The 27432-nt window shown below is 44.2% G+C and overlaps 1 protein-coding gene across 1 annotated transcript in view; it reads right to left on the bottom strand.

Moving 5' to 3' along the window:
* LOC126335838 (pyruvate kinase PKM-like) overlaps positions 1 to 27432 on the bottom strand; it is a 153731-nt gene that overhangs the window by 107009 nt on the left and 19290 nt on the right. Inside the window, exons 2-3 of the mRNA XM_049999307.1 lie at positions 22296 to 22544; positions 7685 to 7755 (exon numbers count right to left, since the gene is read on the bottom strand). Coding sequence (XP_049855264.1) covers positions 7685 to 7755; positions 22296 to 22544 — 320 coding nt within the window. The remainder of the gene's footprint in view (positions 1 to 7684; positions 7756 to 22295; positions 22545 to 27432) is intronic.

The following is a 27432-nucleotide window of genomic DNA, read 5'->3' as shown; positions in this document are numbered from 1 at the left end:
ATTATTCGTGGAAAGGACGATTGTTGGCAAAAATCCGTGTGAGTTCAATCATCCCTACTGCTCGTCTGTTAAAATGTACTGCCGAATTATTTTTGATTTTAGAATACTGGTGCCTTAGCGCTACATGCACACCAGATATCCACGAATGAATTAGAAGTACTCCGCAAGGAAACCATCACACCTGTTAATCATAGATTTCGATGAGTGTTAGATATCTTGTAGGGGAACCTGTTCTGAGGAGCTAGCTAGTTGCTTTTCATCCTCGGTACTTACTTTCCGAGAAAATCGACTTTGAAGTTTTGTGCGTACCTACCATACCTCTAACGTTAGTCATACACTAAAGATCCAAAGAAACTGGTACACCTGCCTAATATCGTCTGGGGCCCCCACAAGGACTCAGATCTGACACAACACGACGTTTCATAGACGCGACTAATGTCTGAAGCAGTGCTGGAGGGAACTGACACCATGAATCCTGCAGGGCTGACCATCAATCCGTAAGCGTACGAGGGGGTTGACAAGGCATCCTAGATATGCTCAATAATGTTCATGTCTGGGGAGTTTGATGGCCAGTGTGGAAATGTTTAAATTCAGAAGAGTGTTCCTGGAGCCACTCTGTTGCAATTCTGGACGTGTGGGGTTTCACATCATCCTGCTGGAATTGCCCAAGTCCGTCGCAAAGCACAATAGATATAAATGGATGCAGGTGATCAGACACGATGCTTACGTAAGGGTCACCTGTCAGAATCGTATCTAGACGAATCAGGGGTCCCATATCACTCCAACTGCAGACGCTCTGATACCGCGCGCCGCCGAATTTGAATCCCCGCCAGACGTCATGGACGTCGAAGATCCCTAGAGCTCTCTGCACCATCGCGCCGTAAGCTCTGCACCATCCTGGCCCGAATTTAGAGTGAGAGCGTCACAGTGGAACACGTGGTTGCAGCGGCCAATAGCGGCGTCCGCGATAGCCTACTTAAGCGCCTGCCTCTCGCTCAGCCTGCCAGTCTAACCTTACGTACGTCTCAGGACATATCGCCTCGCCTTAGACAGCGTATTTACTTTCGACTTTTTTTACGAGTGGACGTGGCTGTCTAGTTAGGTTTTCTTGGCTCTGTTGTTTCGTTCTTGTTGTTGTCGTAAGGTCCTTCGTTGGTCGTGCCCATACTCTCCCACTGTGCTGTTGTTCGAGGGCCGCTCCACAGGTCCCGCCGCGTTTTCCGTTACTTCAACCCCGCGACTATTCCAGCCGCCGTTACCCCACACCGTTACAGAACCGTCACCAGCTTGAACAGTCCCCTGCCGACAAACACGGTCTAAGGATTCATGAGGTTGTCTCCATACCCGCACACGTCCATCCGCTCGATACAATTTGAAACGAGACTCGTCCGACCAAGCAACCTGTTTCCAGTCATCAAAAGGCCAACGTCGGTGCTGACGAGCCCAAGCGAGACGTAAAGCTTTGTGTCGTGCGGTCATCAATGGTACACGAGTGGGCCTTCGGCTCCGAAAGCTCATTCGATGATGTTTCGTTGAATGGTTCGCAAGCTGACGCTTAGTGATGGCCCAGTACTGAAGTCTGCAGTAATTTGCGGAAGGGCTGCACTTCTGTCACGCTGAACGATTCTCTTCAGTCGTCGTTGTTCCCGTTCTTGCAGGATCTTTTTCCGGTCTCAACGATGTCCAAGATTTGATGTTTTACCGGATTCCTGATTTCTCGGCACACTAGTGAAATGGTCGTAGGGAAAATTCCCACTTCGTCGCTACCTCAGAGATGCTGTGTCCAATCCCTCGTGCGCTGACTATAACACCACGTTCAAACTCACTTAATAACGTGCCAGCGTATCAGCAGTAACCGATCTAACAACTGCGCCAGACATTTGTTGTCTTTTATAAGCGTTGTCGACCGTAACGCCGTATTGTGCCTGTTTACATGTCTCTGTGTTTGAATACGCATGCCTCTACCAGTTTCTTTGGAGCTTCATTGTATTTCGACCAAACGAGCATAGCGCTGCAGTTGAAGTTCACGGCTGCCAGACTACAGGTACCGGATTAAAACCTACTCGTGTAATTTTTTTCCAGTTTTTATCGTCACAACATCATTAATTTTTCAAAAGCAGTCATTTTCGCATTTTTCATTTATAAATCAACCATTACAGCGAATTTTCTTCAAACGTGCATTCCGTTTGTTGCAGAATAGAATAGAGAGTCGTCTTACTCGCTATCGCTAGTATCTCTCTATCTCCTAGATCAGAATTCCGGATGGTAATTGTAGCAGAAGCAGCCGAAACACAAGTCTGTAGAAAGCCACGCACATATAATGAATGCGACTTCCTTGAAGTCACATGGATTTTTCAGAAGCGATACTGGAAAACACAGTTCGTTTGGATTCAGAAAGATTTTTCTTTCTTCGACCAACATCGATGCGAACCATGAGTATTTGATCATTCCTGTGAAAGCAGGTGCACTGAACTGATTTGGAATTGAAGAATGCGTTGTCATGGAATCTTCCCCCAAAGCGATTTCTATATTAGTCTTCAGTAAGTAGGCACCATTATGAATTTCTTTGTAAAAATGAACGTCATAATGATGACAAAGTGGAGTTAATTTGGGTGGGATAATTTTTACGGTGCAGTTGCGAGTTTCTTTTTCTTTCAGCTAAAAAGATTTCAGCATAAGGTATCTGATTACTCTGCCCTCCCCATGAAACAATATTGTAAAGAAAAATACACCGGCAGGATTTGAACTGGCACCTAGAGCTTGACAGTCACAAACCTTAGCCACTGATTTACGCACACTTAGTCGAAAGACAATTCGCGCTTGTAGGATGTGAGTATGAAACTTCAACATCGACTTTCGACTTTCACGAAAACTACGGGTCGTCGCAAGAAAAGCCGCTAGCCACATTCTCAGGACAAGACCTAAGACTCATCAAAGTCCTTGATTAACTGGTCTGAAGGTCTCTTTGTCTGATAAATGGTATAAGATATGCGAACATCATGCATGAAATTAAAGAAAATCGCAGAAGAGACAGATATGCACATTGTCTGTATCCAGCAAAGCTACTCAAGGAAACGGTGAACACAAACATCTTCACACAAGGACCCAAAAATGTTCAAATGTGTGTAAATTCCTAAGGGGCCAAACTGCTAAGGTCATCCATCCATAGACTTACACACCACTTAAACTAACTTATGCTAAGAACGACACACACACCCATGCCCGAGGGAGGACTCGAACCCCCGGTGGGAGGGGTGCCGCACGCAGTGGCCGCGCTGTTTGAGGCGGCATGTCACGGACTGCGCAGCCCCTCCCGCCGCTGGTTCGAGTCCTCCCTCGGGCTTGGGTGTGTGTGTCGTTCTTAGCATAAGTTAGTTTAAGTAGTGTGTAAGTCTATGGACCGATGACCTTAGCAGTTTGGCCCCTTAGGAACTCACACATCTTTGAACACTTTTTGCGGTAGGGGACGCGCAGTCAGTCACATGACGCCTCAAACCGCGCGGCCATTCCGCGCGGCTCACAAAGACCAAACACTATGATGGCACCCATAGTTTTTAGGACAAATAACGAAAATCATTATGCCCTGTGACAACACTCTGTGACATTACCTCATCACTAATATGCCTCAAAACTTAAGGACGAAAGCAACTTTCGCATGCTGTGTCACTGGCAAGTAACATATCTCAGTGAAACTTGGACCATGCATGAAAAGAAATGCTACACTAGACCATCAAAATCGGGTGACTACAGTGTAATTATTGTCAGAATAAAAGTGTCATTTCTGATCGTGTCATTGCGTATATCTTTCAGTTACCTTCTGTACTAAATATTGAGGTGACAAAAGTCATGGGATAGCGACATGCACATATATAGATGGCGTACGCAAGGTATAAAAGGGGAGTGCATTGGCGGAGCTGTCATTTGTTCTCAGGTGATCTATGTGTAAAGGTTTCCGATGTGATTATTCCCGCACGATGGGAATCAACGGACTTGCGGAATGGTAGCTGGAGCCAGACGCGTAGGTCATTCCATTTCGGAAATCGTTAGGAAGTTCAATATTTCGAGAGCCACATTTTCAAGACTGTGCCGAGAAAACCAAAATTCAGGCATTACCTCTCACTACGGACAACGCAGTGGTCGGCGGTCTTCACTTAACGACCGAGAGCAGTGGCGTTTGCGTAGAGTTGTCAGTGCTAACAGACAAGAAACACTGCATGAAATAACCGCAAAAATCAATGTGTGACATACGACGAACTTATCCGTTAGGGAAAAGCGACGAAATGTAGCGTTAATGGGCTATGGCAGCAGTCAACTGACACGAGTTCCTTTATGAACAGCGCGACATCGCCTGCAGCATCTCTCCTGGGCTCGTCACCATGTCGGTTGCACCCTATACTACTGGAAAATCGTGGTCTGGTCAGGTGAGTTTCAATTTCAGTTGGTAAGAGCTGTTCAAGCTGGTGGTGGTTCCATAATGGTATGGGCTTTGTTTCCGTGGAATGGGCTGGGTCCTCTGGTCCAACTGAACGGATCATTCACTGGAAATGGTTATGTTTTGCTGCTTGGAGACCACTTGCACCCATTCATGGACTTCATGTTCCCAAACACTGATGTCATGGCACCGGACCACAGCTGTTGGCGACTGATTTGAAGAACATTCTGGGCGATTCTATCGAATGACTTGGCCTCCTAGATCGCCCGACATGACTCCGTCCTATCATTTATGGGACATAATCGAGAGGCTGCATCAGCAACGCTTCCGCAATTATTGGCGGCTATAAAGGTAGCATCGCTCAATATTTCTGCAGGGGACTTCCAGCGACTTGTTGACTCCATGCTCCGTCGAGATGCTACACTACGCCGGGCAAAAGGAGGCCTCTTTCTATAAATGATCCAACTTTCATTGAAGTGTATTATTTGGTGTCGAAACGCCATGCATAAGTTACTTTCGTCCTTAAGTTTTGCACTCCAATGTTTGTTTCCTGTTCTCTCACAAGATGCAAATATATTTGAACAAACTAAAAGCTGCAGACCAGTTGTACTAAAGAACGGAGGCTCTGTACAGCAGTGGGGGAATCAAAGCTTACAACAGATTTAGAGTTTTCGTGTTACCAGATGGAGAGGTAGCCTGATAAGGGACAAATAGCTCAGCCGTAAAAACCGAGCTTTGGTCTGAAAGGAGATATCTGAAACTTCTTTAGCGACAATAAAGACGCATCCCATACCACTGCCATCCTTACAGCCATCGGTGTAAATGAATGTCCTCTCCTCAAACTGCATGCGAAGCTCGAGAAATTTCATGCGAATGATCGAAGCTGAAGTAGTGGTCTTTGGAAGCAAAATAAATGCGAGATGGGCACCACGGACCTCTGGACGAAGCCATGGAGTGGGGGAACACTCTAGCACTTCGGGAATGTAGAAAGTAGCGCGAGATGAAACTTCCGTAGAAGAATACGAAAGCAAACACCAGGAGACAACAAGGGGCTAGTAGCTCGACCCATATTGTTGGGAGTATAAGATGAGTGGCTGGATCAGTAGGACGATCGGCAAGTGTATTTTCAGAGGTGGAAACCGCGCAGGGTAATTCGGCATATTTCGCACAGAGGCTGATTAGTGGACTGATGGGGAATGCACTAGTAGCCAGACAGACCCCGTGGTGGTGAGTCGCATTAAGGAGACGTAAGATGGATTGTCGTGAATGTACGATCCATCCAGAGTCCAGCTTCCATTTGACAAAGTTATGATATAAGCGAAGAACAACTGTCCGGAATGCTCCCCATGAGGTGCCACTCAGAATGCGCAGGGCTTTCTGAGAATTGATACATTGAGCCGGCCGGAGTGGCCGAGCGGTTCTAGCCGCTACAGTCTCGAACCGCGCGACCGCTACGGTCGCAGGTTCGAATCCTGCCTAGGGCAAGGATGTGTGTGATGTCCTTAGGTTAGTTAGATTTAAGTAGTTCTAAGTTCTAGGGGAGTGATGACCTCAGAAGTTGTCCAATGGCTTTGATACAGCGAGCTGCCAAGTAGGATATGTGGAGGGAGGGAGGTCAACATACTTTTTTATCGGCTGATAACGTAAACAACTTCATAGTTCGACGAACGGAAGAGCAGTGGGATTGAGATGTTAAGATGGTAGGAGATATTCCTTTTGCTGCCAGAAATTTATACAGATTGTTTTTTCGGTGGAAGCTGTTGTCCGCGCCCTGCGAATATAAATGATTGAAACAGCGCTGGAGACATCACTCAATGAAACATGTCCGCCGAGTGCTGCAATACACCGCGAAATTGTCGATGAAGAAAGAGTTTGAGACACTAGACGGGAGATAGTCAGTAATGCAGTTATCGCTGTAGCAAATAAGGGTATGTTCTGCACGTAACCCTGAGGTACCCTGTTGTCCTGAATAAAAGAGCCTGATAAAGCAGAACCCACCTGACCTTTTAAAAATTTTCTAATAAAATGGGGCAGGTGTCCTCGATAGCCCCATGTGCAGGATTCACATCCTCCAGCAAGTGTCATATGCCTTTCCCAAATGCAATCTGGCACTACTGCAGAAAGTGGCCCCGATGTGGATCGACCAAGTAACAAGATGGCCGACTGCACAGCGATGCCTACGGAAGCCACACTGGACGTATGTTAGAAATTTCCGTGACTCAAGGCACAAGACCAGTCCCTGTATGCAAACACAAAATCGCCGCTTCGACTCAACAAAGAAAGAGACGGTAGGAATAGAATTGCAAGTTTCAATTCTGGAACTAGGCTCACATGTCACCTACATAACTTTAAAACCTCCCACACATCACGACATAGCTGCTGCGTCATCAAATATTGACGTCGCCTACGCAATCGGAACGCCTGATGCTAGATAGTGTAGGCGACAGTATGAGGTCTTAAGCCAGTGAACATAACCTTACACATTTTGACCTCATCCATACAACGCGGAAGATGGTGGGTCGAATTTCATAAGAAGAGTACACAACTTACAAAGAGAGAATTGGGAACTTCTAATGGAAAAAATCACAATAGCAATCTAGACATCGCAAAAGATAACAATTCCCTTCAAAAGGTTAAGTCCTGGAGATCCGAAAGCAGTGTAGAGCAACGATCTGCAAAAACTAAGGAGCAAAACACGGAAAATTCCACCAGAAAGCGAAAGGTGCTCAAAAGCGTTACAGGTGACTACAAATTTACGGCTGCACCAGGTCGAAATACAAGAAACTGCTAAAGCTTACGAAAGAACAACAATGGGAATACTTCATAAAAAGAGCTTCTGTTGTCTGAGACAAGCCGTATATACTGGTGGTACAAAAGATAATATCCCCTACGGTCTTCGGCTCTACAAAACCAAGGAGAGACCATGGGACGATATCAGAAGTACTTTCATTGGAGATGCTGCTGCCAGATCGTAAATTTTTTTTTGAAGAAAAAGTGACTACAGTCAGTCTGAAGTTTGTTGCCTCTGTGTCACGGGGTCACGGGTTCGATTCCCGTCCGGACTGGGGATTTTCTCTGCCCGGGGACTGGGTGTTTGTATTGTGCTCATCATTTCATCATCATCATCATCATCATCATCATCATCATCATCATTAGTGACAATGGCTAGAGTGGACTGTGTAAAAAATTGGACTGTGCAAAAATTGCGACATTGGACGGGCGCTGAGGACCCGCGGTTGAACGCCCACAAACCAAACATCACCATCATTCTGAAGCTGAAGAAGAATAAGGGTCCAGGGCCTGGCAGAATGGAATCCGTGGTTCTGCAGGCATTAAAAGACAGAGTCCTGTCATGCCTTACTCAATTATACAATGAATGTCTTCTTCCAGGAAAATATCGAATGTTTGGGAAACAGCGGGTATCATGATATTGAAAAAGGGACGGGAGCGAAGTCCTAACGGCCAGTACGCCTCTTCAAATTAATGGAGAAGATTCAAAGCAAACTTTCATGTGGACGATTATAAATTTAAGCGAATCTTATAGGCATCAACACCAATCAGTATAAGTTTAGAAAGAGAAAATCAACTGAGGACGGCCGTTCTGATATTGAAGTAGAATAAAGCTGCAGAGCCTGCCAGAGTAAAAGCCGTGATTCTCTAGGCACTAAAACACAGCGCCCTGCCCTGCCTACACAATTATAAAATGAATGACTTCTTCGTGGCAAAATAACGAATGTCTGGAAGATAGCGGGCATCACCATATTGATCCAATAATAGCGGAGTCATACAGGCCAATACGCTTCGCAAACTTAATGGGGATTATTTCGTGTGGATGATTAGGAACTCACAGACTCTTACAAGCATAGACCCCAATTAGTGTAGTTTTATTAAGAGAAGATCGACGGAGGATCTCACAAACAGCGTTTTACGCTTCGTCAGTATCTACATGAAAAGTATATCGTGGGATTGTTGGTGGACTTTCGGAAGCATTTGATAATTTATGGTGACCAGCCTTATTTTCACAGCTACAGGGCATCAGATGTCTAAGAGATTAAATCTGAGGGATACGAGCCATACACACTTGTTCCAGTAAACAGTTAGTAAATGATCTAACTAAAGGATGTCAACAACACTCCATTTGTGAGCTCGTATTTTGGGATGTTACCGATGAGCTACTGCCAGAAAAGGTAGCAGCCATGAGAAAAGCAAGATCGATGTGCGTTATCGGTGGTAGCTGGAGATTCAACTTGCAAACTGAGAGACAACAGCAAACACGCTCTATAAACACTGCAAGAGTGGTTTATAGAGAATAAACTCCAGATGGTTGCACGCAAAAGAGTTTACCTGCTGTTTTAAGGGAAGCTCTCAAGAGGCAGAAATCCCCCAACTTCAAAGCGAAAGGCCAACAAACATCTGGAGATGGTGTTAGAGGAGAAACAAAATTTATCATCTCACATCCAGCATTTTTTGAGAAAAAGGTGTTTCCATAACGCACAAGACAACGAATACAGGACAGGATATATTTGGATTACCATTAAAAAGTATTGAAAAGTATTGGAATGTACCTTTCGAGGCCATTATGGTAGCTATTGCAGACTATGAACCTAGCGTCTGGGCTCTTAGGCTGCAACTGGTGAAATCAGCACAAGCGCTGGTTCGTGTAGAACGAAGCGTTATTCTTGAAGGTGCATACAGAACTACACTAGCTGGAGCTCTGCTACTCGTTTTAGGAATCATGTCAATAGACGTGCAATTTTGGAAGAAGGGTACTTAGCACTGATTGAAGAATGTAGACGTTCAAAGGCCGTAGAAAATCGTAGGACAACTTGTAAGACTTAAAAAGAAATTTAAGCTGGCCTTCAGCGGGAATGGTACGTTCTTCGGGCACCGACAACAGGTAAACGTGTTTATTGTTTCCTCCCGAACGTGAAGAATCGGCTTAGTTTAAGATACGCAGAACCCCCAAAGAGTATGAGCCACTACTTGAACGGACAAGGATCATGCCCTACTTACCTGAAACGAATAAGCCGAATACCTAGCAACTCATGGGGGTATGGGTGTGAAGAAACACCGGATCACGTGGCATGGGAGTGCAACAGACAGTCAGTAGTGACATATGATAATAAGAAATCTTCCAAAATAAAATACGTTCTGTAACACTGAAAAAAGAAAAGTAACGGAGCAAACTGAACGAAACATCAGATATGTTCTTGAAGTAATTAGAAACCTGTCGGAAGGAAAGAATTGTTGAAGCAACCACAGCAGAAAATCCAGGCATTTGCCTTGTAGAAGTTGATCAAAGCAAAGAGTGGGCATATGAAGCAGAACGTGTAACATCAACGGAGATAACCCAATAATAGAGGAACACAAACAAATAGAGGACGTTGTGTGAGAACAGGACGTCAAATCAAACACCTTTCAGCCGTCTAATTTCTAAACTGAGTACAGTTGGAAGATTCCGGTCGAAGCGATCGCTATAGCAAGCAGAAATCTGCAAATACTAGTATTTGAATGCCGGGCCATGTTTTGACAAGAACTGAGGTGGAATCTTCCTGCACGTCAGTCAGGGGCCTGAAGGTGGCGTAGTACATCGCCGAAACTGGAAGCCAAATAAAATAAATTTGGAAATTGGACGTCTGAAAGGTGTTTGATTTGATGTCGCGCAGCGCCCAGCCGAGTCTCGCAACCATCTCTGAAAAGATAGACGTACAGAGACTTCTGTGAGAACTTCGGCGACACGGGAATTCTTAGTGGCCGCTAGGTGGACAGTCATGGAGCTGCGTTTCCAGATACCCTGTGAGCAGCCTCGGCAAGTGCCGTCATTGGCCGTGTCGTGCCGTGAAGAGTTATCTGAAGAGAGATAAGACCACACCAGCCTTATATGTGGCAAGGAAGAGTATTTGCGCATGCCTACCTCTCTCCTGAAGTACACTTTCCATGTGCCGGAACCAAACACACTTGCAGGGTGGTCCTGCTACGAAAAGAAATGGCGCTGCAGACCATTACTCCTGGTTATCGGGCCGTATCGCGAACGACAGTCGGGTTGGTATCCCATCGCGTCTTCGGCCTGGAACCTCACTGACTGACGTAGAATTGTCTTCAGTGATGAGTCCCGCTTCAACTGATTACTCAAATTGTCAGTTTTTCTCCTGAATAAATCATCCAATCTCTGTTAAATTCTAATCATTTGTTTGTCTGTGCATGTACATCACATCTGCTGATTTCGTGAAATAAAAGACTGGAAAAGACCTTTTTTAACAATATAAGGAAGTAGATAGATTGCTACTGATCGTAAAGATAAGACGTTGAGTTGCAGACTGGCACAACGAAAAGATTGTTACAATTTAGCTTTCGGCCGAAGGAACAAAACACAAAAAAGAACACAGGCGTTCATTCCGCTCCGATCTATGGGAGATAGCATTCACGTGTGAGTGAGGTGTGCTCGTTTGTGTGGATGAAAATGTGTGAACCTTTCTTTGTGTTTTGTTATTTGAAGAAGTCTTTGGCCGAAAGTTAATTCGTAACAATCTTTTCGTTATGCCAGTCTCCAAATCAACGCGTAGCAATCTGTCGTTTTCCTTATAGTGCTGATTTCCAACCTGGAATTTCGTGATGAAAACGAAGGATGAGGCTCTTTATGAAGCTAGACCAACCTTGAATAAACTTCCTTTGGCCATAAACTATCGAAGATAATACTTTTATAATAGAATGGTGTTCCAGTTAATTCATTACACTACCTTGTAAATTACACTCTAAGATAAAAAAAACGACGCACCACGAAGGAATTATCCGAATGGGGCGGAAATCGGTAGATGTGATGTACACGTACAGACAAACAAATGATTACAATATCAGGACAATTGGATGACTTATTCCAGAGAAAGAGCTTTGCAAATTGAGCAAGTCATGTTGGTCCGCCTCTGGCCCTTATTCAAGCAGTTATTATCACTGCCACTGATTGACAGAACTGTTGGACGTCCTCCAGGGAAATATCGTGCCACATTCTGTCCAACTGGTCCTTTAGATCGGCAAAATCCCGAGATGGATGGAAGGTCCTGACCATAATGCTCCAAACGTTCTCAACTGGGGGGAGATCCGGTGACCTTGCTCACAAAGGTAGGCTTTGGTAAGCACGAAGACGGACAGGAGCAACTCTCGCCGTGTGCGTGCGGGCATTATCATGGTGAAATGTAAGCCCAGGATGGCTTGCCACGACGGGCAACAAAATGTGCCGTAGAATATCGTCGACATACCGCTCCGCTGCAAGTTTGTTGCGAGTGACTACAAAAGAAGTCCTGCAACGAAAAGAAATAGCGTCGCAGACCATTACTCTTGGTTATCGGGCTGAATCACGGGCGACAGGAGGGTTGGTATCCCGTTGCGTCCGGGGCGCCTCCAGACACGTCTTCGGCCTGGAACCTCACTCACTGACGTAAAATTGTCTTCAGTGATGAGTCCCGGCTCGAACTGACTTACTCAATTTGTTAAAGTCTTTCTTCTGAATAAATCATCCAATCTCTGTTAAATTCTAATCATTTCTTTGTCTGCACATGTACGTCACATCTGCTGATTTCCGTCCAGTTCGAATAAATCCTTCGAGGTGCGTCTTTTTGTAGAAGAATGGGTAGCTTTGAGAGACGAAATAGCGAAGGTAGCAGAGGATCAAGTAGGTAAAAGTACAAGGGCTAATAGAAATACTTGGGTGGCAGAAGAAATATTGAATTTAATTGACGAAAGGAGAAAATATAAAAATGCAGTTAATGAACCAGGCAAAAATGAATACAAACGTCTCAAAGATGATATCGACAGGAAGTGCAAAATGGCTAAGCAGGCATGGCTAGAAGACAAATGTAAGGATTTAGAGGTTTATCTTACTAGGGGTAAGATAGATAATGCCTACAGGAAAATTAAAGAGACCTTTGGAGAAAAGAGAACCACTTGTATGAATATCAAGAGCTCAGATGGAAACCCAGTTCTAAGCAAAGAAGGGAAAGCAGAAAGGTGGAAGGAGTATATAGAGGGTCTATACAAGGGCGATGCACTTGAGGGCAATGTTATAGAAATGGGAGAGGATGTAGATGAAGATGAAATGGGAGATATGATACTGCGTGAAAAGTTTGATAGAGCACTGAAAGACCTAAGTCGAAACAAGGCCCTGGGAGTAGACAACATTCCATTAGAACTACTGACAGCCTTGGGAGAGCCAGTCCTGACAAAACTCTACCATCTGGTGAGCAAGATGTATGAGACAGGCGAAATACTCTCAAACTTCAAGAAGAATATAATAATTCTAATCCCAAAGAAATCAGGTGTTGACAGATGTGAAAATTACCGAACTATCACTTTAATAAGCCACTCTTGCAAAATACTAACATGAATTCTTTACAGACGAATGGAAAAACTGGTAGAAGGCGACCTCGCGGAAGATCAGTTTGGATTCCGTAGAAATGTTGGAACACGTGAGGCAATACTGATCCTACGACTTATCTTAGAAAATAGATTAAGGAAAGGCAAACCTACGTTTCTAGCACTTGTAGACTTAGAGAAAGCTTTTGACAATGTTGACTGGAATACTGTGTTTCAAATTCTAAAGGTGGCAGGGGTAAAATACAGGGAGCGAAAGGCTATTTACAATTTGTATAGAAACCAGATGGCAGTTACAAAAGTCGAGGGATATGAAAGGGAAGCAGTGGTTGGGAAGGGAGTGAGGCAGGGTTGTAGCCTCTCCCCGATGTTATTCAATCTGTATATTGAGCAAGTAGTAAAGGAAACAAAAGAAAAATTTGGACTAGGAATTAAAATCCATGGAGAAGAAATAAAAACTTTGAGGTTAGCCGACGACATTGTAATTCTGTCAGAGACAGCAAAGGACCTGGAAAAGCAGTTGAACAGAATGGACAATGTCTTGAAAGGAGGATATAAGATGAACATCAACAAAAGCAAAACGTGGATAATGGAATGTAGTTGAATTAAGTCAGGTGATGCTGATGGAATTAGATTAGGAAATGAGACACTTAAAGTAGTAAAGGAGTTTTGCTATTTGGGGAGCAAAATAACTGATGATGGTCGAAGTAGAGAGGATATAAAATGTAGACTGGCAATGGCAAGGAAAGCGTTTCTGAAGAAGAGAAATTTGTTAACATCGAGTATAGATTTAAGTGTCAAGAAGTCGTTTCTCAAAGTATTGTAGCCATGTATGGAAGTGAAACATGGACGATAAATAGTTTAGACAAGAAGAGAATAGAAGCTTTCGAAATGTGGTGCTACAGAAGAATGCTGAAGATTAGATGGGTAGATCACATAACTAATGAGGAGGTATTGAGTAGAATTGGAGAGAAGAGAAATTTGTGGCACAACTTGAATAGAATAAGGGATCGGTTGGTAGGGCATATTCAGAGGAATCAAGGGATCACCAATTTAGTATTGGAGGGCACCGTGGAGGGTAAAAAAAGCAGAGGGAGACCAAGAGATGAATACACTTAACAGATTCAGAAGAATGTAGGTTGCAGTAGGTACTGGGAGATGAAGAACCTTGCACATGATAGAGTCGCATAGAGATCTGCATCAAATCAGTCTCTGGACTGAAGACCACAACATACAACAACAACAACAGAGTGTATTTTAAACAGAATTATTTCACAGATAAAGAGACACTTATTTTCGTTAGTGTACAACAAGTACAAACATAATAAAACAAAAGATATTGGCATACCCGAGAAATTTTCACCTTCCTCTTTTATGGAGGAATGTTTTACATGTACAAAACGAGTGGTCAGATATCTGGAGGGCAGGCTTTTACATATCAACCCTTAAAACATAGTTTTTATATTCAAGATCGCTCATGAAGCCATCATAATAGCACACTAACTTTTTTTTCAGTTGTTCCGTGATTCTATCAGAGCGATACGTATATGTACACGACCGAATATTGATTACAGCAGACACATACATTTTATATATACTGCCTGACAAAAAAGTTAAACACCAGAAAGGGGAAGGAAGCGAGATGTTACTTCACGGATTGAGAGGGTATGTGATGTTTCATGGCCTACAAAATCGAGTCAAATTTAAAATAACTTGACAGTATAGGTATTTTTTCTTTGTATGTATATATACATATATAAAGGGTAATTCAGCTACCACTACCTAAGAGTTTCATGCAACTCGCATTGTCGTCTAATAGCACGTGTGCAAGAGTTTCATGTTCTCTTGTTCGCTACATCCGAAATATTATTCCTGCAGAAAAAATGAGCACGAGCTTTTGGTAGGAAAATTCATTGTAGTTAAATTTTGTACTGAAATATGTTTTCTCTGGAGCCCGTAAGCTTTCGAATTATTCAAGAAAAAACATACAAAAGTGACTATCAAATGCGTTTCTCTTGAATAACTCGAAAACTATGGCCTCCAACGAGAATGTATTTCAGTACGTAATTTACCTGCATTAAATTTCCTACAAGAAGGCTCTGTCTGTTTTTTATGTAGGTGTAACGGTTTACACACAACGAGCGAGAGAACACGAAAATCTCCCACGCGTTTTTTAAAGCGTTGCGGATTGCATAAAACTCATCGGTGGGGGCAACTGAATCACACACAACACACGCAGATGTGAGTATAGGGTGTTCAGAACAAGTCTGAAAATGTTGTAAGAGTGTTGCAGTATAGGCTGTGCTGAGAAATAATTCTTATGAAAAGAATTTGATAGGTTGCTCCATTTCCGAACTAATTAGCACTGAAGATAGCCAGCCAGGCCACTGCAAACGCAAATTCGAGCGGCTGACCAGATACAGTCAGTATCAGTTGTTCTCAAAGCGTGGGTAATAGCGCACAGGCCGACTCAACCTTTGGCTCACGTTACTACCGTCCTATGTCTAATTTTTGTATCGCTCTCTTTTTCGGTTTTAGGAAATCAAATGAAGAACACGTTTTGTGACACCGCTTGATTTTGAGCGCGCTACGGCCTGATTGGTTAAAGAGATGCTAATTAACTCGGAAATGGGGCAACGTATCGAACATAACTTCTTAACACTTATTTGTCACCCATGCAAGCTTTTCAAACTGTTTCTGGGCGCTCTGCCTGTATATAAATACTGAAGAGCCAAAGAAACTGGTACAGTGCTTAATATCGTGTAGTATCTCACAAGAACGCAGAAGTGACACAACACGACGTGGCTTGGACTCTACCAGTGTCTGAAGCAGTGCTGGAGGGAACTGGCTTCACGAATCCTGCAGGACAGTCCATGAAACCGTAACAGTACAAGGGGGTGGACATCTCTTCTGAACAGATCGTTGCAAGGCACCCCACATACGCTCAATAATGTTCATGTCTGGGGAGTTTGTTGGCCATAGGAAATGTTTAAGCTCAGAAGATTGTTCCTGGAGCCACACTGTAGCAATTCTCTCGACATGTGGGGTTTCGCATTGTTCTATGGAACTGCCCAAGTTTGTGGGAATACTCAATCGACATGAAAGAATGCAGGTGATCAGACGGAATGCTTACGTACGTGTCACTTGTCAGAGTCGTATCTAGACGTATTAGGGGTCCCATATCACTCGAAGTGCACACGCCCACACCATTACAGAGCCTCCACCAGTCTGAACAGTCCCCTGCTGACATGCAGGGTCCATGGATTCATGAGACTGTCTCCACACCCGTACGACGCCCATCCGCTCGACACAGTTCGAAACAAGACTCGTCCGACCAGGCAATATGTTTCCAGTCGTCAACTGTCCAATGCCGGTGTTGATGGGCCCAGACGAGGCGTAAAGCTCTGTGTCGTGCAGCTAAAAAATGGTTCAAATGGCTCTGAACACTATGGGACTTAACATCTGGGGTCATGAGTCCCCCTAAACTTAGAAACTACTTAAATCTAACCAACCTAATGACGTCACACATATCCATGTCCGAGGCAGGATTCGAACCAGCGACCGTAGCAGGCGCGCGGTTCCGGACTGAAGCGCCTAGAACCGCTCGGCCACAGCGGCCGGATGTCGTGCAGTCATCAAGGGTACACGAATGGGCCTTCGCCTCAGAAAGCCCATATTGATGATGTTTCGTTGAATGGTTCGCACGCTGACACTTGTTGATGGCCCAGCATTGAAATCTGCAGCAATCTGCGGAAGGTTTGCACATCTGTCATGTTGAACGATTTTATTTAGTCGTCGTTGGTCCGGTTCTTGTAGGATCATTTTCCGGCCACAGTGGAGTCTGAGATTTGATGTTCTACCGGATTCCTGATATTCACAGTACACTCGTCAAATAGTCATATGGGAAAATCCCCACCTCATCGCTACCTTGGACATGCTGTGTCCCATTGCTCGTGCGCCGACTATAACACCACGTTCAAACTCACTTAAATCTTGATAACCTGCCATTGTAGCATTAGTAACCCATCCAACAGCTGCGCCAGACACTTGTTGCCTAGTTTACACGACGACACTAGCTTGCAGGCAATTGCGCTACCGGCCGCTGCACATGCGCGATTCGTTGGTGAAACTAAATACTTCCGGCGTCTTCCAACTTTCGCGACACTAGTTGCATGAGTTTTGAGGTTATGTGTGTTCGTAGAGTGTAGACAAACTGAAATATCAAGTAAGGAACGAAGAATTATGTTCGCTTTCTTGGATATCTATGCTTTGCATAGGTGTTTGTGGGATTTCAGTGGTGCTGATTACAAAACTAAGTTGCATATTGTTGCCGCTGAGACCGTCATGTGCGATCATAACATAGATGGTTTGACAGTATCTGAGCTGCAGGGCAAAGTTTATTGAGTTAGGAGCACATATACAACTAAATTAAGAAAAATATAAGCAAGTGTAATTCTAGCTGTGGCAATGCTCTCGTCTACATCGTTCGAGTTGGCAAACTCTTTGTTAAGCAATATTGTTGAGAGGAAGGAAGGCTATACAAATTCAAGAAGCTGCATTCTTTATTCAATATTCATCTATTTAAAATGTCACTGCAGTGCCCCCCATTCACATATGTCATAATTTTGAAATATTGCCACTGTACAGATCTATCTTCAAGAGAGTTGTTTGCAAACCATTCTTCTCCTAATGCGGCCTGCTTCGAATAATTATTGTAGCTGATGTTAATAATTGTTACTGTTAATGTTAATAATTATTGGTGATAATTAAAAAAGCGTCACCAACTAAAACAGTATCTTATAGCATGCCGACTGTTCTCTGTTGTAATGCACACAATGTGATATGTAATTTCAGTTCTGATGACAGTGCTTCATGCATTACAGTACCTTTATTCCTTATCGCATAACTAACTCTATTTAGAAGAAACGTGAACAATTCTGGTGACATTCTAATATAAATAAAAGAACTTCTTCGATCTTCCGTTATAAATTATTCATCTACATCTACATCCATACTCCGCAAACCACTTGACGGTGTGCGGCGGAGGTTACTTTGAGTACACCTATCGGTCTCCCTTCTATTCCAGCCTCGTATTGTTCGTGGAAAGAAAGATTGTCGGTATGCGTCTGTGTGGTCTCTGATCTCTCTGATTTTATCCTCATGGTCTCTTCGCAAGATGTACGTAGGAGTTAGCAATATACTGCTTAACTCCTCGGTGAAGGTATACTCTCGAAACTTCAACAAAAGCCCGTACCGAGCTACTGAGCGTCTCTCTTGCAGAGTCTTCCACTGGAGTTTATCTATCATCTCCGTAACGCTTTCGCGATTACTAAATGATCCTGTAACGAAGCGCGCTGCTCTCCGTTGGATCTTCTCTATCTCATCTATCAACCCTATTTGGTACGGATCCCACACTGCTGAGCAGTATTCAAGCAGTGGGCGAACAAGTGTCCTGTAACCTACTCCATTTCTTTTCTGACTGCATTTCCCTAGGATTCTTCCAATGAATCTCAGGATGGCATCTGCTTTACCGACGATTAATTTTGTAGGGTCATTCCATTTCAGATCACTCCTAATGCCTACTCTCAGATAATTTATGGAATTAAGTGCTTCCAGTTTCTGGCGTGCTATATTGTAGCTAAATGATAAAGGATCTTTCTTTATATGTATTCGCAGAACATTACAATTGTCTACATTCAGATTCAATTGCCATTCTCTGCACCATGCATGAATTCGTTGCAGATCCTCCTGCATTTCGGTACAATTTTCCATTGTTACAACCTCTTGATATACCACAGCATCATCCGCAAAAAGCCCAGTGAACTTCCGATGTAATGCACAAGCTGATTTATGTATATTGTGAATAGTAACGGTGCTACGACACTCCCCTGCGGCACACCTGAAATCACTCTTACTTCGGAAGACTTCTCTCCATTGAGAATGACATGCTGCGTTCTGTTATCTAGGAACTCTTCAATCCAACCACACAATTGGTCTGATAGTCCATATGCTCTTACTTTGTTCATTAAACGACTGTGGGGAACTTTATCAAACGCCTTTCGGAAGTCAAGAAACACGGCATCTACCTGTGAACCCCTGTCTATGGTCCTCTGAGTCTCGTGGACGAATAGCGCGAGCTCGGTTTCACACTATCTTTTTCGAAACCCATGCTGATTCCTACAGAGTAGATTTCTAGTCTCCAGAAAAGTCATTATACTCGAACATAATACGTGTTCCAAAATTCTACAACTGATCGACGTTAGACATATAGGTCTATAGTTGTGCACATCTGTTCGACGTCCCTTCCTGAAAACGGGGATGACCTGTGCCCTTTTCCAATCCTTTGGAACGTTACGCTGTTCTAGAGACTAACGGTACACCGTTGCAAGAAAGGGGGCAAGTTCCTTCGCGTACTCTGTGTAAAATCGAACTGATATCCCATCAGGTCCAGCGGTATTTCTCTTTTGAGCGCTTTTAATTGTTTTTCTATCTCTCTGTCACCTATACCGATATCTACCATTTTGTCATCTGTGCGACAATCTAGAGAAGGAACTACAGTGCAGTCTTCCTCTGTGAAACAGCTTTGGAAAAAGAGATTTAGTATTTCGGTCTTTAGTCTGTCATCCTTTGTTTTAGTATGATTTTGGTCACAGAGTGTCTGGACATTTTGTTTTGATCCACCTACCGCTTTGACATAAGACCAAAATTTCTTAGGACTTTCTCCCAGGTCAGTACATGGACCTTTAGTTTCGAATTCATTGAACGCCTCTCGCATAGCCCGCCGCACACCACATTTCGCTTCGTGTAATTTTTCTTTGTCTGCAAGGCTTTGACTATGTTTATGTTTGGTGTGGAGTTTGCTTTGCTTCCGCAGCAGTTTTCTAACTCGGTTGTTGTACCACGGTGGCTCTTTTCCATCTCTTACGATCTTGCTTGGCACATACTCATCTAATGCATATTGTACTATGGCTTTGAGCTTTGTCCACTGATCCTCAACACTATCTGTACTTCAGATAAAACTTTCGTGTCGAGCCGGCAAGTACCCTGAAATCTGATTTTTGTCAGTTTTGCTAAACAGAAAAATCTTCCTACCTTTTTTTTAAAAAATCATTGTATTTACGGCTGAAATCATCGATGCAGTAACCGCTTTATGATGGCTGATTCCCTGTTCTGCATTAACTGTTTCAAATAGATCGGGTCTGTTTGTCACCAGAAGGTCTAATACGTTATCGCCACGAGTCGGTTCTTTGTTTAACTGCTCAAGATAGTTTTCAGATACTGCACTTAAAAAAAAATTGCCTGGATTCTTTGTCCCTGGCACCCGTTATAAACGTTCGAATCTCCCAGTCTATATCTGGCAAATTAAAATCTCCACCCAGAACTATAACGTTTTATTTCAGGAAGGATGCTGAGCAACCGAGCTGACGTCTTTACTTCATCCAATCTCGAATCGAAACACGTTTCTTATTTTTTTCTTATGCAGCGATTCCACACAAGCAGCTTTAACTCCATCACAACTCGCGCGACGTGCAACAGCCAAAAGTTTCACTTCAGACACGACTCAGGGACTCACAAAACAACGAAACTGAAGTGTATACTGGTGTCGCCGTGTCTACAGTCATATATGAAACCATTTGCGTGCAATCATTCCACACAGCGAGTGACGCAACCCAATATCGTCGTGTAAACTAGGCTTTTTATAGGCGTTGCCGACCGCAGCACCTTATTCTGCCTACTTACATATCTCCGTATTTGAATGCGCACGCCTGTGCCAGATTCTTTGACGCTTCAGTGTACAGGGTGTTACAAAATGGTACGGCCAAACTTTCAGGAAACATTCCTCACACACAAAGAATGAAAATATGTTATGTGGACGTGTGTCCAGAAACGCTTACTTTCCATGTTAGAGCTTATTTTATTACTTCTCTTCAAATCACATTAATCATGGGATGCAACATAGCAACATAGCAACAGAACGTACCAGCGTGGCTTCAAACACTTTGTTACAGGAAATGTTCAAAATGTCCTCCGTTAGCGAGGATACATGCATCCACCCTCCGTCGCATGGAATCCCTGATGTGCTGATGCAGCCCTGAAGAATAGCGTATTGTATCACAGCCGTCCACAATACGAGCACGAAGAGTCTCTACATTTGGTACCGGGGTTGCGTAGACAAGAGCTTTCAAATGCCCCCATAAATGAAAGTCAAGAGGATTGAGGTCAGGGGAGCGTGAAGGCCATGGAATTGGTCCGCCTCTACCAATCCATCGGTCACAGAATCTGTTGTTGAGAAGCGTACGAACACTTCGACTGAAATGTGCAGGAGCTCCATCGTGCATGAACCACATGTTGTGTCGTACTTCTAAAGGCACATGTTCTAGCAGCACAGGTAGAGCATCCCGTATGAAATCATGATAATGTGCTGCATTGAGCGTAGGTGGAAGAACATAGGGGCCCAATCAAGACATCACCGACAATGCCTGCCCAAACGTTCACAGAAAATCTGTGTTGATGACGTGATTGCACAATTGCGTGCGGATTCTCGTCAGCCCACACATGTTGATTGTGAAAATTTACAATTTGATCACGTTGGAATGAAGCCTCATCCGTAAAGAGAACATTTGCGCTGAAAAGAGGATTGACACATTGTTGGATGAACCATTCGCAGAAGTGTACCCGTGGAGGCCAATCAGCTGCTGATAGTGCCTGCACACGCTGTACACGGTACGGAAACAACTGGTTCTACCGTAGCACTCTCCATACATTGACGTGATCACCGTTACCTTGAACAGCAGCAACTTCTCTGACGCTGACATTAGGGTTATCGTCAACTGAACAACAAGAATTGCCTCGTCCATTGCGGGTGTCCTCGTCGTTCTAGGTCTTCCCCAGTCGCAAGTCATAGGCTGGAATGTTCCGTGCTCCCTAAGACGCCGATCAATTGCTTCGAACGTCTTCCTGTCGGGACACCTTCGTTCTGGAAATCTGTCTCGATACAAACGTACCGCGCCACGGCTATTGTCCCGTGCTAATCCAGACATCAAATGGGCATCTGCCAACTCCGCATTTGTAAACATTGCACTGACTGCAAAACCACGTTCGTGATGAACACTAACCTGTTGATGCTACGTACTGATGTGCTTGATGCTAGTATTGTAGAGCAATGAGTCACACGTGAACACAAGCACCGAAGTCAACATTACTTTCCTTCAATTGGGTCAACTGGCGGTGATTCGAGGAAGTACAGTACATATTGACGAAACTGAAATGAGCTCTAAGATGGAAATTAAGCGTTTCCGGGCACATGTCCACACAACATCTTTTCTTTATTTGTGTGTGAGGAATGTTTACTGAAAGTTTGGCCGTACCGTTTTGTAACAGCCTGTATAGGCGTTGCCGACCGCAGCACCTTACTCTGCCTATTTACGTGTCTCCGTATTTGAACGCACACGGCTGTATCAGTTTCTTCGGCGCTTCGGTGTATGTATGAGCTGCAGACCTCCGGTCCGTGGTAGACTGAGCCGGTGCGGAACTCTGGCCCGGCGAGGTCGAGGGCTAGCGCGAGGGGGCAGGCGCGCTGCGCGGCCGAGTCTCGCGCGGCCCGCAGCGCCCTGGCGAGGCGCGCCGGCGGCATGGAGGGCACGACGGCCACGTCGGCGCCGGCCGGCACGCCACGCAGCCCCGGCGCGGGCACCGCCGCCGCCAGCACCGACAGCCGCAGCGGCGCCGGCCGCGACGACACCGTCAGCTGGCGCACACCCACCGCCAACGTCAACCCACGACTCCGCCGGGGGCTCCGGCAGCGAGGCCTGTTTAACTCCCCAGCCGGATATTTGCTGTCATTACGAGGGGCGTTCAGTACACAGGGAGTTCATTTTAACTAACGGCGTTGACATAACTCGAAACCTACACATCGGATCAAAGAAAGTTATAAATCCAATTTGTTTTTCTGGAATGGGGGGGGGGGGGAGGCATCCAACGATACCACACTCGACCCGCCATTCCACCCCGTGCGTGGGTGCCTGGAAGGAACTTTGAAATCTTCAACTGGAACCCACGTTTTTTATTGCAGATTGCGATTCTACCGGATAAGTCTACACACGTATTGTCTGAAACAGTTTCATCGTTTCGCCACAGATGGCGTTGTAATCGCAGGAATAGAAATGGATACATAATCGAATTTACAACGTGCCAGTCAGTGGCTCTTGAATACCCAGCGGCATCTAGGATCCCACCTCCATGTACGAGGGCAGGAGAGGCCAGTATATCAAAACTTCGAATTGGAAACCCCATTCTCAACACTGTATTCCTCTGACATATCGAACAAGGGACTACTCCACGCGCCACTATGGACGCGGCTCGAGGTGGAAGCCACTCTACTTTTCCAATTACAGTAAGCGTTCAAACATAGTAACTTCAATAAACTTACTGATCCGCTTTTCAAATGATCGTACAAAGGACACACGCATATCTCCGGCTGTTGTGTTGGCAGAACAGCCAACACCGTGTTACTAGTGGGGGCCGAAATGCACGCGTTTTAGATCACGCAGGCTGGCTTGAGGGCTTGAGGAGGGAAGGACTCTACTGACGTGAGGTCTGGAACATGACAAGGAATTAGAATTCAGTTTCATACTTAACTTTAATCCATTAATGATGAGCGTCGCTCTTGACGGTACATGATTCACAATATTATCTGTTCAGAATAGTAACTGAATATGGCACCTTGCTAGGTCGTAGCAAATGACGTAGCTGAAGGCTATACTAAACTGTAGTCTCGCCAAATGAGAGCGTATGTAGACAGTGAACCGTCGCTAGCAAAGTCGGCTGTACAACTGGGGCGAATGCTTGGGAGTCTCTCTAGACTAGACCTGCCGTGTGGCGGCGCTCGGTCTGCAATCACTGATAGTGGCGACACGCGGGTCCGACGTATACTACCGGACCGCGGCCGATTTAAAGTCTACCACCTAGCAAGTGTGGTGCCTGGCGGTGACACCAGAGCGGCAATGTCAGCACAGACGTTTCTGATGTGGTCTACTATGCTTTCACGGTCTTTTCACAGTTCCTGATACACTTTATCTTTTAAATATCTCTACAGAAACAAATCCAGCCACATCACATCAGGCGACCTAGCCATTGCATCGACCATTGTAAACACGGTCTAATACTTTCCGCGCTTCAATTGCCTAATGCGTTGGGCAACCGTCATGCTGAAAACACATACGTTGTCGAACCTACAGGGCAACATATTGCAGTAGTACCGGTAGTTCCTGTTCCAAATGGTTCACATGGCTCTGAGCAGTATAGGATTTAACTTCTGAGGTCATCAGTCCCCTAGAACTTAGAACTACTTAAACCTAACTAACCTAAGGACATCACACACACCCATGCCCGAGGCAGGATTCGAACCTGCGACCGTAGCGGTCGCGCGCTTCCAGACTGTAGCGCCTAGAACCGCTCGACCACCTCGGCCGGCTCCTGTTCCAGAAAGGTTCGATATTTTCATCCATTCAGCGTACTGTCGTTAAAATGTGGACTAATGAGTTAATTCCCGCTGATGCCATACCATACGTTAACCCACCAAAAACGTTGATGGTCAACCTGCCGTAACCAGTGGGTATTGTCTACATTCCAGTAATGCATGTTACGCCGGTTAATGCTACCGTGAATTGTGCATGTAGACTTGGCAAAGAACGTGGGGGTCGTTTGCATTTGTTGACGTGCCCATTCACAAAACTCTACCCGGTTCCGGAAATGAATTCCATGAAGTTCTTGATGCAGTGCCACGTGATACGGATGATACTTATGACCATGCTGTATTGTGACAGTACCACCTACGAACATACCGGAGCCGTGGTGTAATTGACGGGCAATTATCCGTGGGTTATGGCGCACTGCCGCTAGCACAGCTATTTCATTAGCTTCTCCTGTAATATGTTTGCTTCGTTTCCTTTTGACGGTCTGTCCACTGCGATCAGACATACAGGCGTTCGCAACTTTGTAAAAGAAAGAACGAGTACGAGCGTTCTCTGGAAACAACTCGGCATATAAGGCAAACAGCAGGCTCAACATTTCTCCTACATTCTGCTGAATGAGGATTATTTCAGTTTTTTCTTCTTTGATTTCAACATTCATCATCCACTTGCTTGTCTGTTCTCCAAATGATTGGTAGGTGTGCAGGCAATAAACCTGCGCAAGTATTGTCATGTTTAGAGCCTCTGCCTGTTCTACGTCTGCACAATGCGTGAGCTCCGGTCGCAGTGTGCCGTCTGTATGATACATCGTAGTTCGCTACACGACCACGGTAGCGCGTCGACTAGTTCCCTATTCCATATGTCGGCAGAATACAACACTGCGAATGGGGTTCCCAGTTAGAAGTTATGAAATACTGGCCTGTCCTTGCCCTCGCAGGATGGAGATGGGGCCCCCGTGACATTGAATATTAAAGGCCCATTGAGTAGCGTGTTGTAAATTACGCTTGCGTATCCATTTCTATTCCTCCGATTACAGCGCAATTGTCGTAGAATAGTAATCTGCAATAAAAACAGGGTTCCCATTGAAGATTTCTAAGTTTCCTCTCTGCCACCCATGAACGGGGTTGGGGTGGCGGGTCGGTTATGGTATCTTTAGAAGTCCCAACAGGAGAGACATATTGGAATTGTAACTTTTTTTTTGATCCGGTGTGTAGTTTTCTATGTATTTCAATGTCTTCAGATAAAATGAATATCCTGTATAATACAACACTTTTTTCTGAGAGCAGGTTGTTTTTCTTCAGGACTCCATTGCACCAGGGAGAAGACCACATAATTGCGAGGAAAGTATAAAGGAAATATCAATTATGACTTAAAACTAACGCACTGAATTTTCTATTTCATGAAACAGAGATCACGAAATCTACTACTACACAAAACTGGAAAAGTACATACGGGAATCTTGTGCAGATTCGAACTTTCAGAGAGCTCAAAATGCAGAAAACACAAGTTAAAAATTTACTAATACCAAGTAGTGAATGCCAAAGCGCTTTTTCAGTGAACATTGAGCCATGTTGAAAGCGAATGTTTGAAGAAAGACATTATTGCTAATCGTAGCACGAAATAATTTCACTTTAGCTGAAAGATGGTTTAATTGGTGTGTCTACAACAGGAAATTTCGTGTTTTTCCTGTGCTTTGAAGAAATAGTTTCAGAAAAAGCTAAGTGAGAAAATCTTACATATCCTTGAAAAATATGTATATCGCATTGAAGGTGTAAGTAGGCTGTTAAGGTTTTTTTATTGGTAACGCCACATAGCGCTCTGTATGGAAAATCACTGGCTGTGCTGTGTGCTGTCTGTGGCTGGTTTGCATTGTTGTCTGCCATTGTAGTGTTGGGCAGCGGCAGCTGGATTCTAACAGCGCGTAGCGTTGCGCAGTTGGAGGTGAGCCGCCAGCAGTGGTGGACGTGGGGAGAGAGATGGCGGAGTTTTGAAATTTGTAAGAATTGATGTCATGAACTGATATATATATTATGACTATTAAGTTAAATACATTGTTTGTTCTCTATTAAAATCTTTCATTTGCTAACTATCCCTATCAGTAGTTAGTGCCTTCCATAGTTTGAATCTTTTATTTAGCTGGAAGTAGTGGCGCTCCCTGTATTGCAGTAGCTTGAGTAACGAAGATTTTTGTGAGGTAAGTGATTTGTGAAAGTCTTTCATTGTTGTACAGTAAAACAGGTGTGGCACGCATGTAAATTTGCACTGAGTATTTCGCAGCTGCGCTTGCAATTAACTAGTTATTATTTTCAGTGCTATGTTAATGTGTTTTCTTATTTTGCTCTTCAAATTGTGCTTTTCTGTGTTGTCGTGTGAAATATTGTGACTATAATGGCGTGTGAAAAACGTAATACTAGGCTCCAAAGTAAACTGAGAAATGACAGTGAAGACGAAAGCAGTGTGTTAGCGCCACCCAGTAATGAATTAACTAATGTTCAAAGTACTAATTTGGTAATTGTACATAGGGAAATGGAGCGGGCTGCAAACAATGGTGTAGACAGTGAAACAGTTAGTGAACAGGGAAGCATTATCGATCGATCGGTCGGCAACAGCTCGCCTCAGGTTGCCGAAATGACAGGACACATACTTGCAAATACTGTAGATTCAGGTTTTGCGTCATCACCGTTTTCTCAAATAAGTCAAGACACATTTTCTGTTTTTCAAACTGCGAATATTGTCGGTTCAAATGCATTGCCGAATAGCACTAAGGAACATGTTTCAGACACCAGTGCATTGTTATTACAATTAATGCAACAAATGGGACAAAAGCTTCAAAAGTTAGACACAATGGAACAAAATCAGAGACAAACACAGCAAAAGCTTCAAAAGTTACACACAATGGAACAAAATCTTCGAAAGTTAGGCACAATGGAACAACACCAGAGACAAACACAGCAACAGTTGGACACAATGGAACATAATCTTCAAAAGTTAGACACAATGGAACAAAATCTTCGGAAGTTAGACACCACACTTGAACAAACACGTGAGGATTTAACTACTGAGTTACATAACATTGAATCGAAATGTCAAAAAATCTGTAATGACGTAAAAACACAAATTTGTGAGCATTTCCAACCTATTTTTTCGCGGCATGAAAAAGCATTA

Source organism: Schistocerca gregaria, chromosome 2, assembly GCF_023897955.1.
Source record: "Schistocerca gregaria isolate iqSchGreg1 chromosome 2, iqSchGreg1.2, whole genome shotgun sequence".
Classification (NCBI taxonomy): domain Eukaryota; kingdom Metazoa; phylum Arthropoda; class Insecta; order Orthoptera; family Acrididae; genus Schistocerca; species Schistocerca gregaria.
Note: the sequence above shows the minus strand (reverse complement) of the source record. Positions and strands in the feature narration are given on the sequence as shown.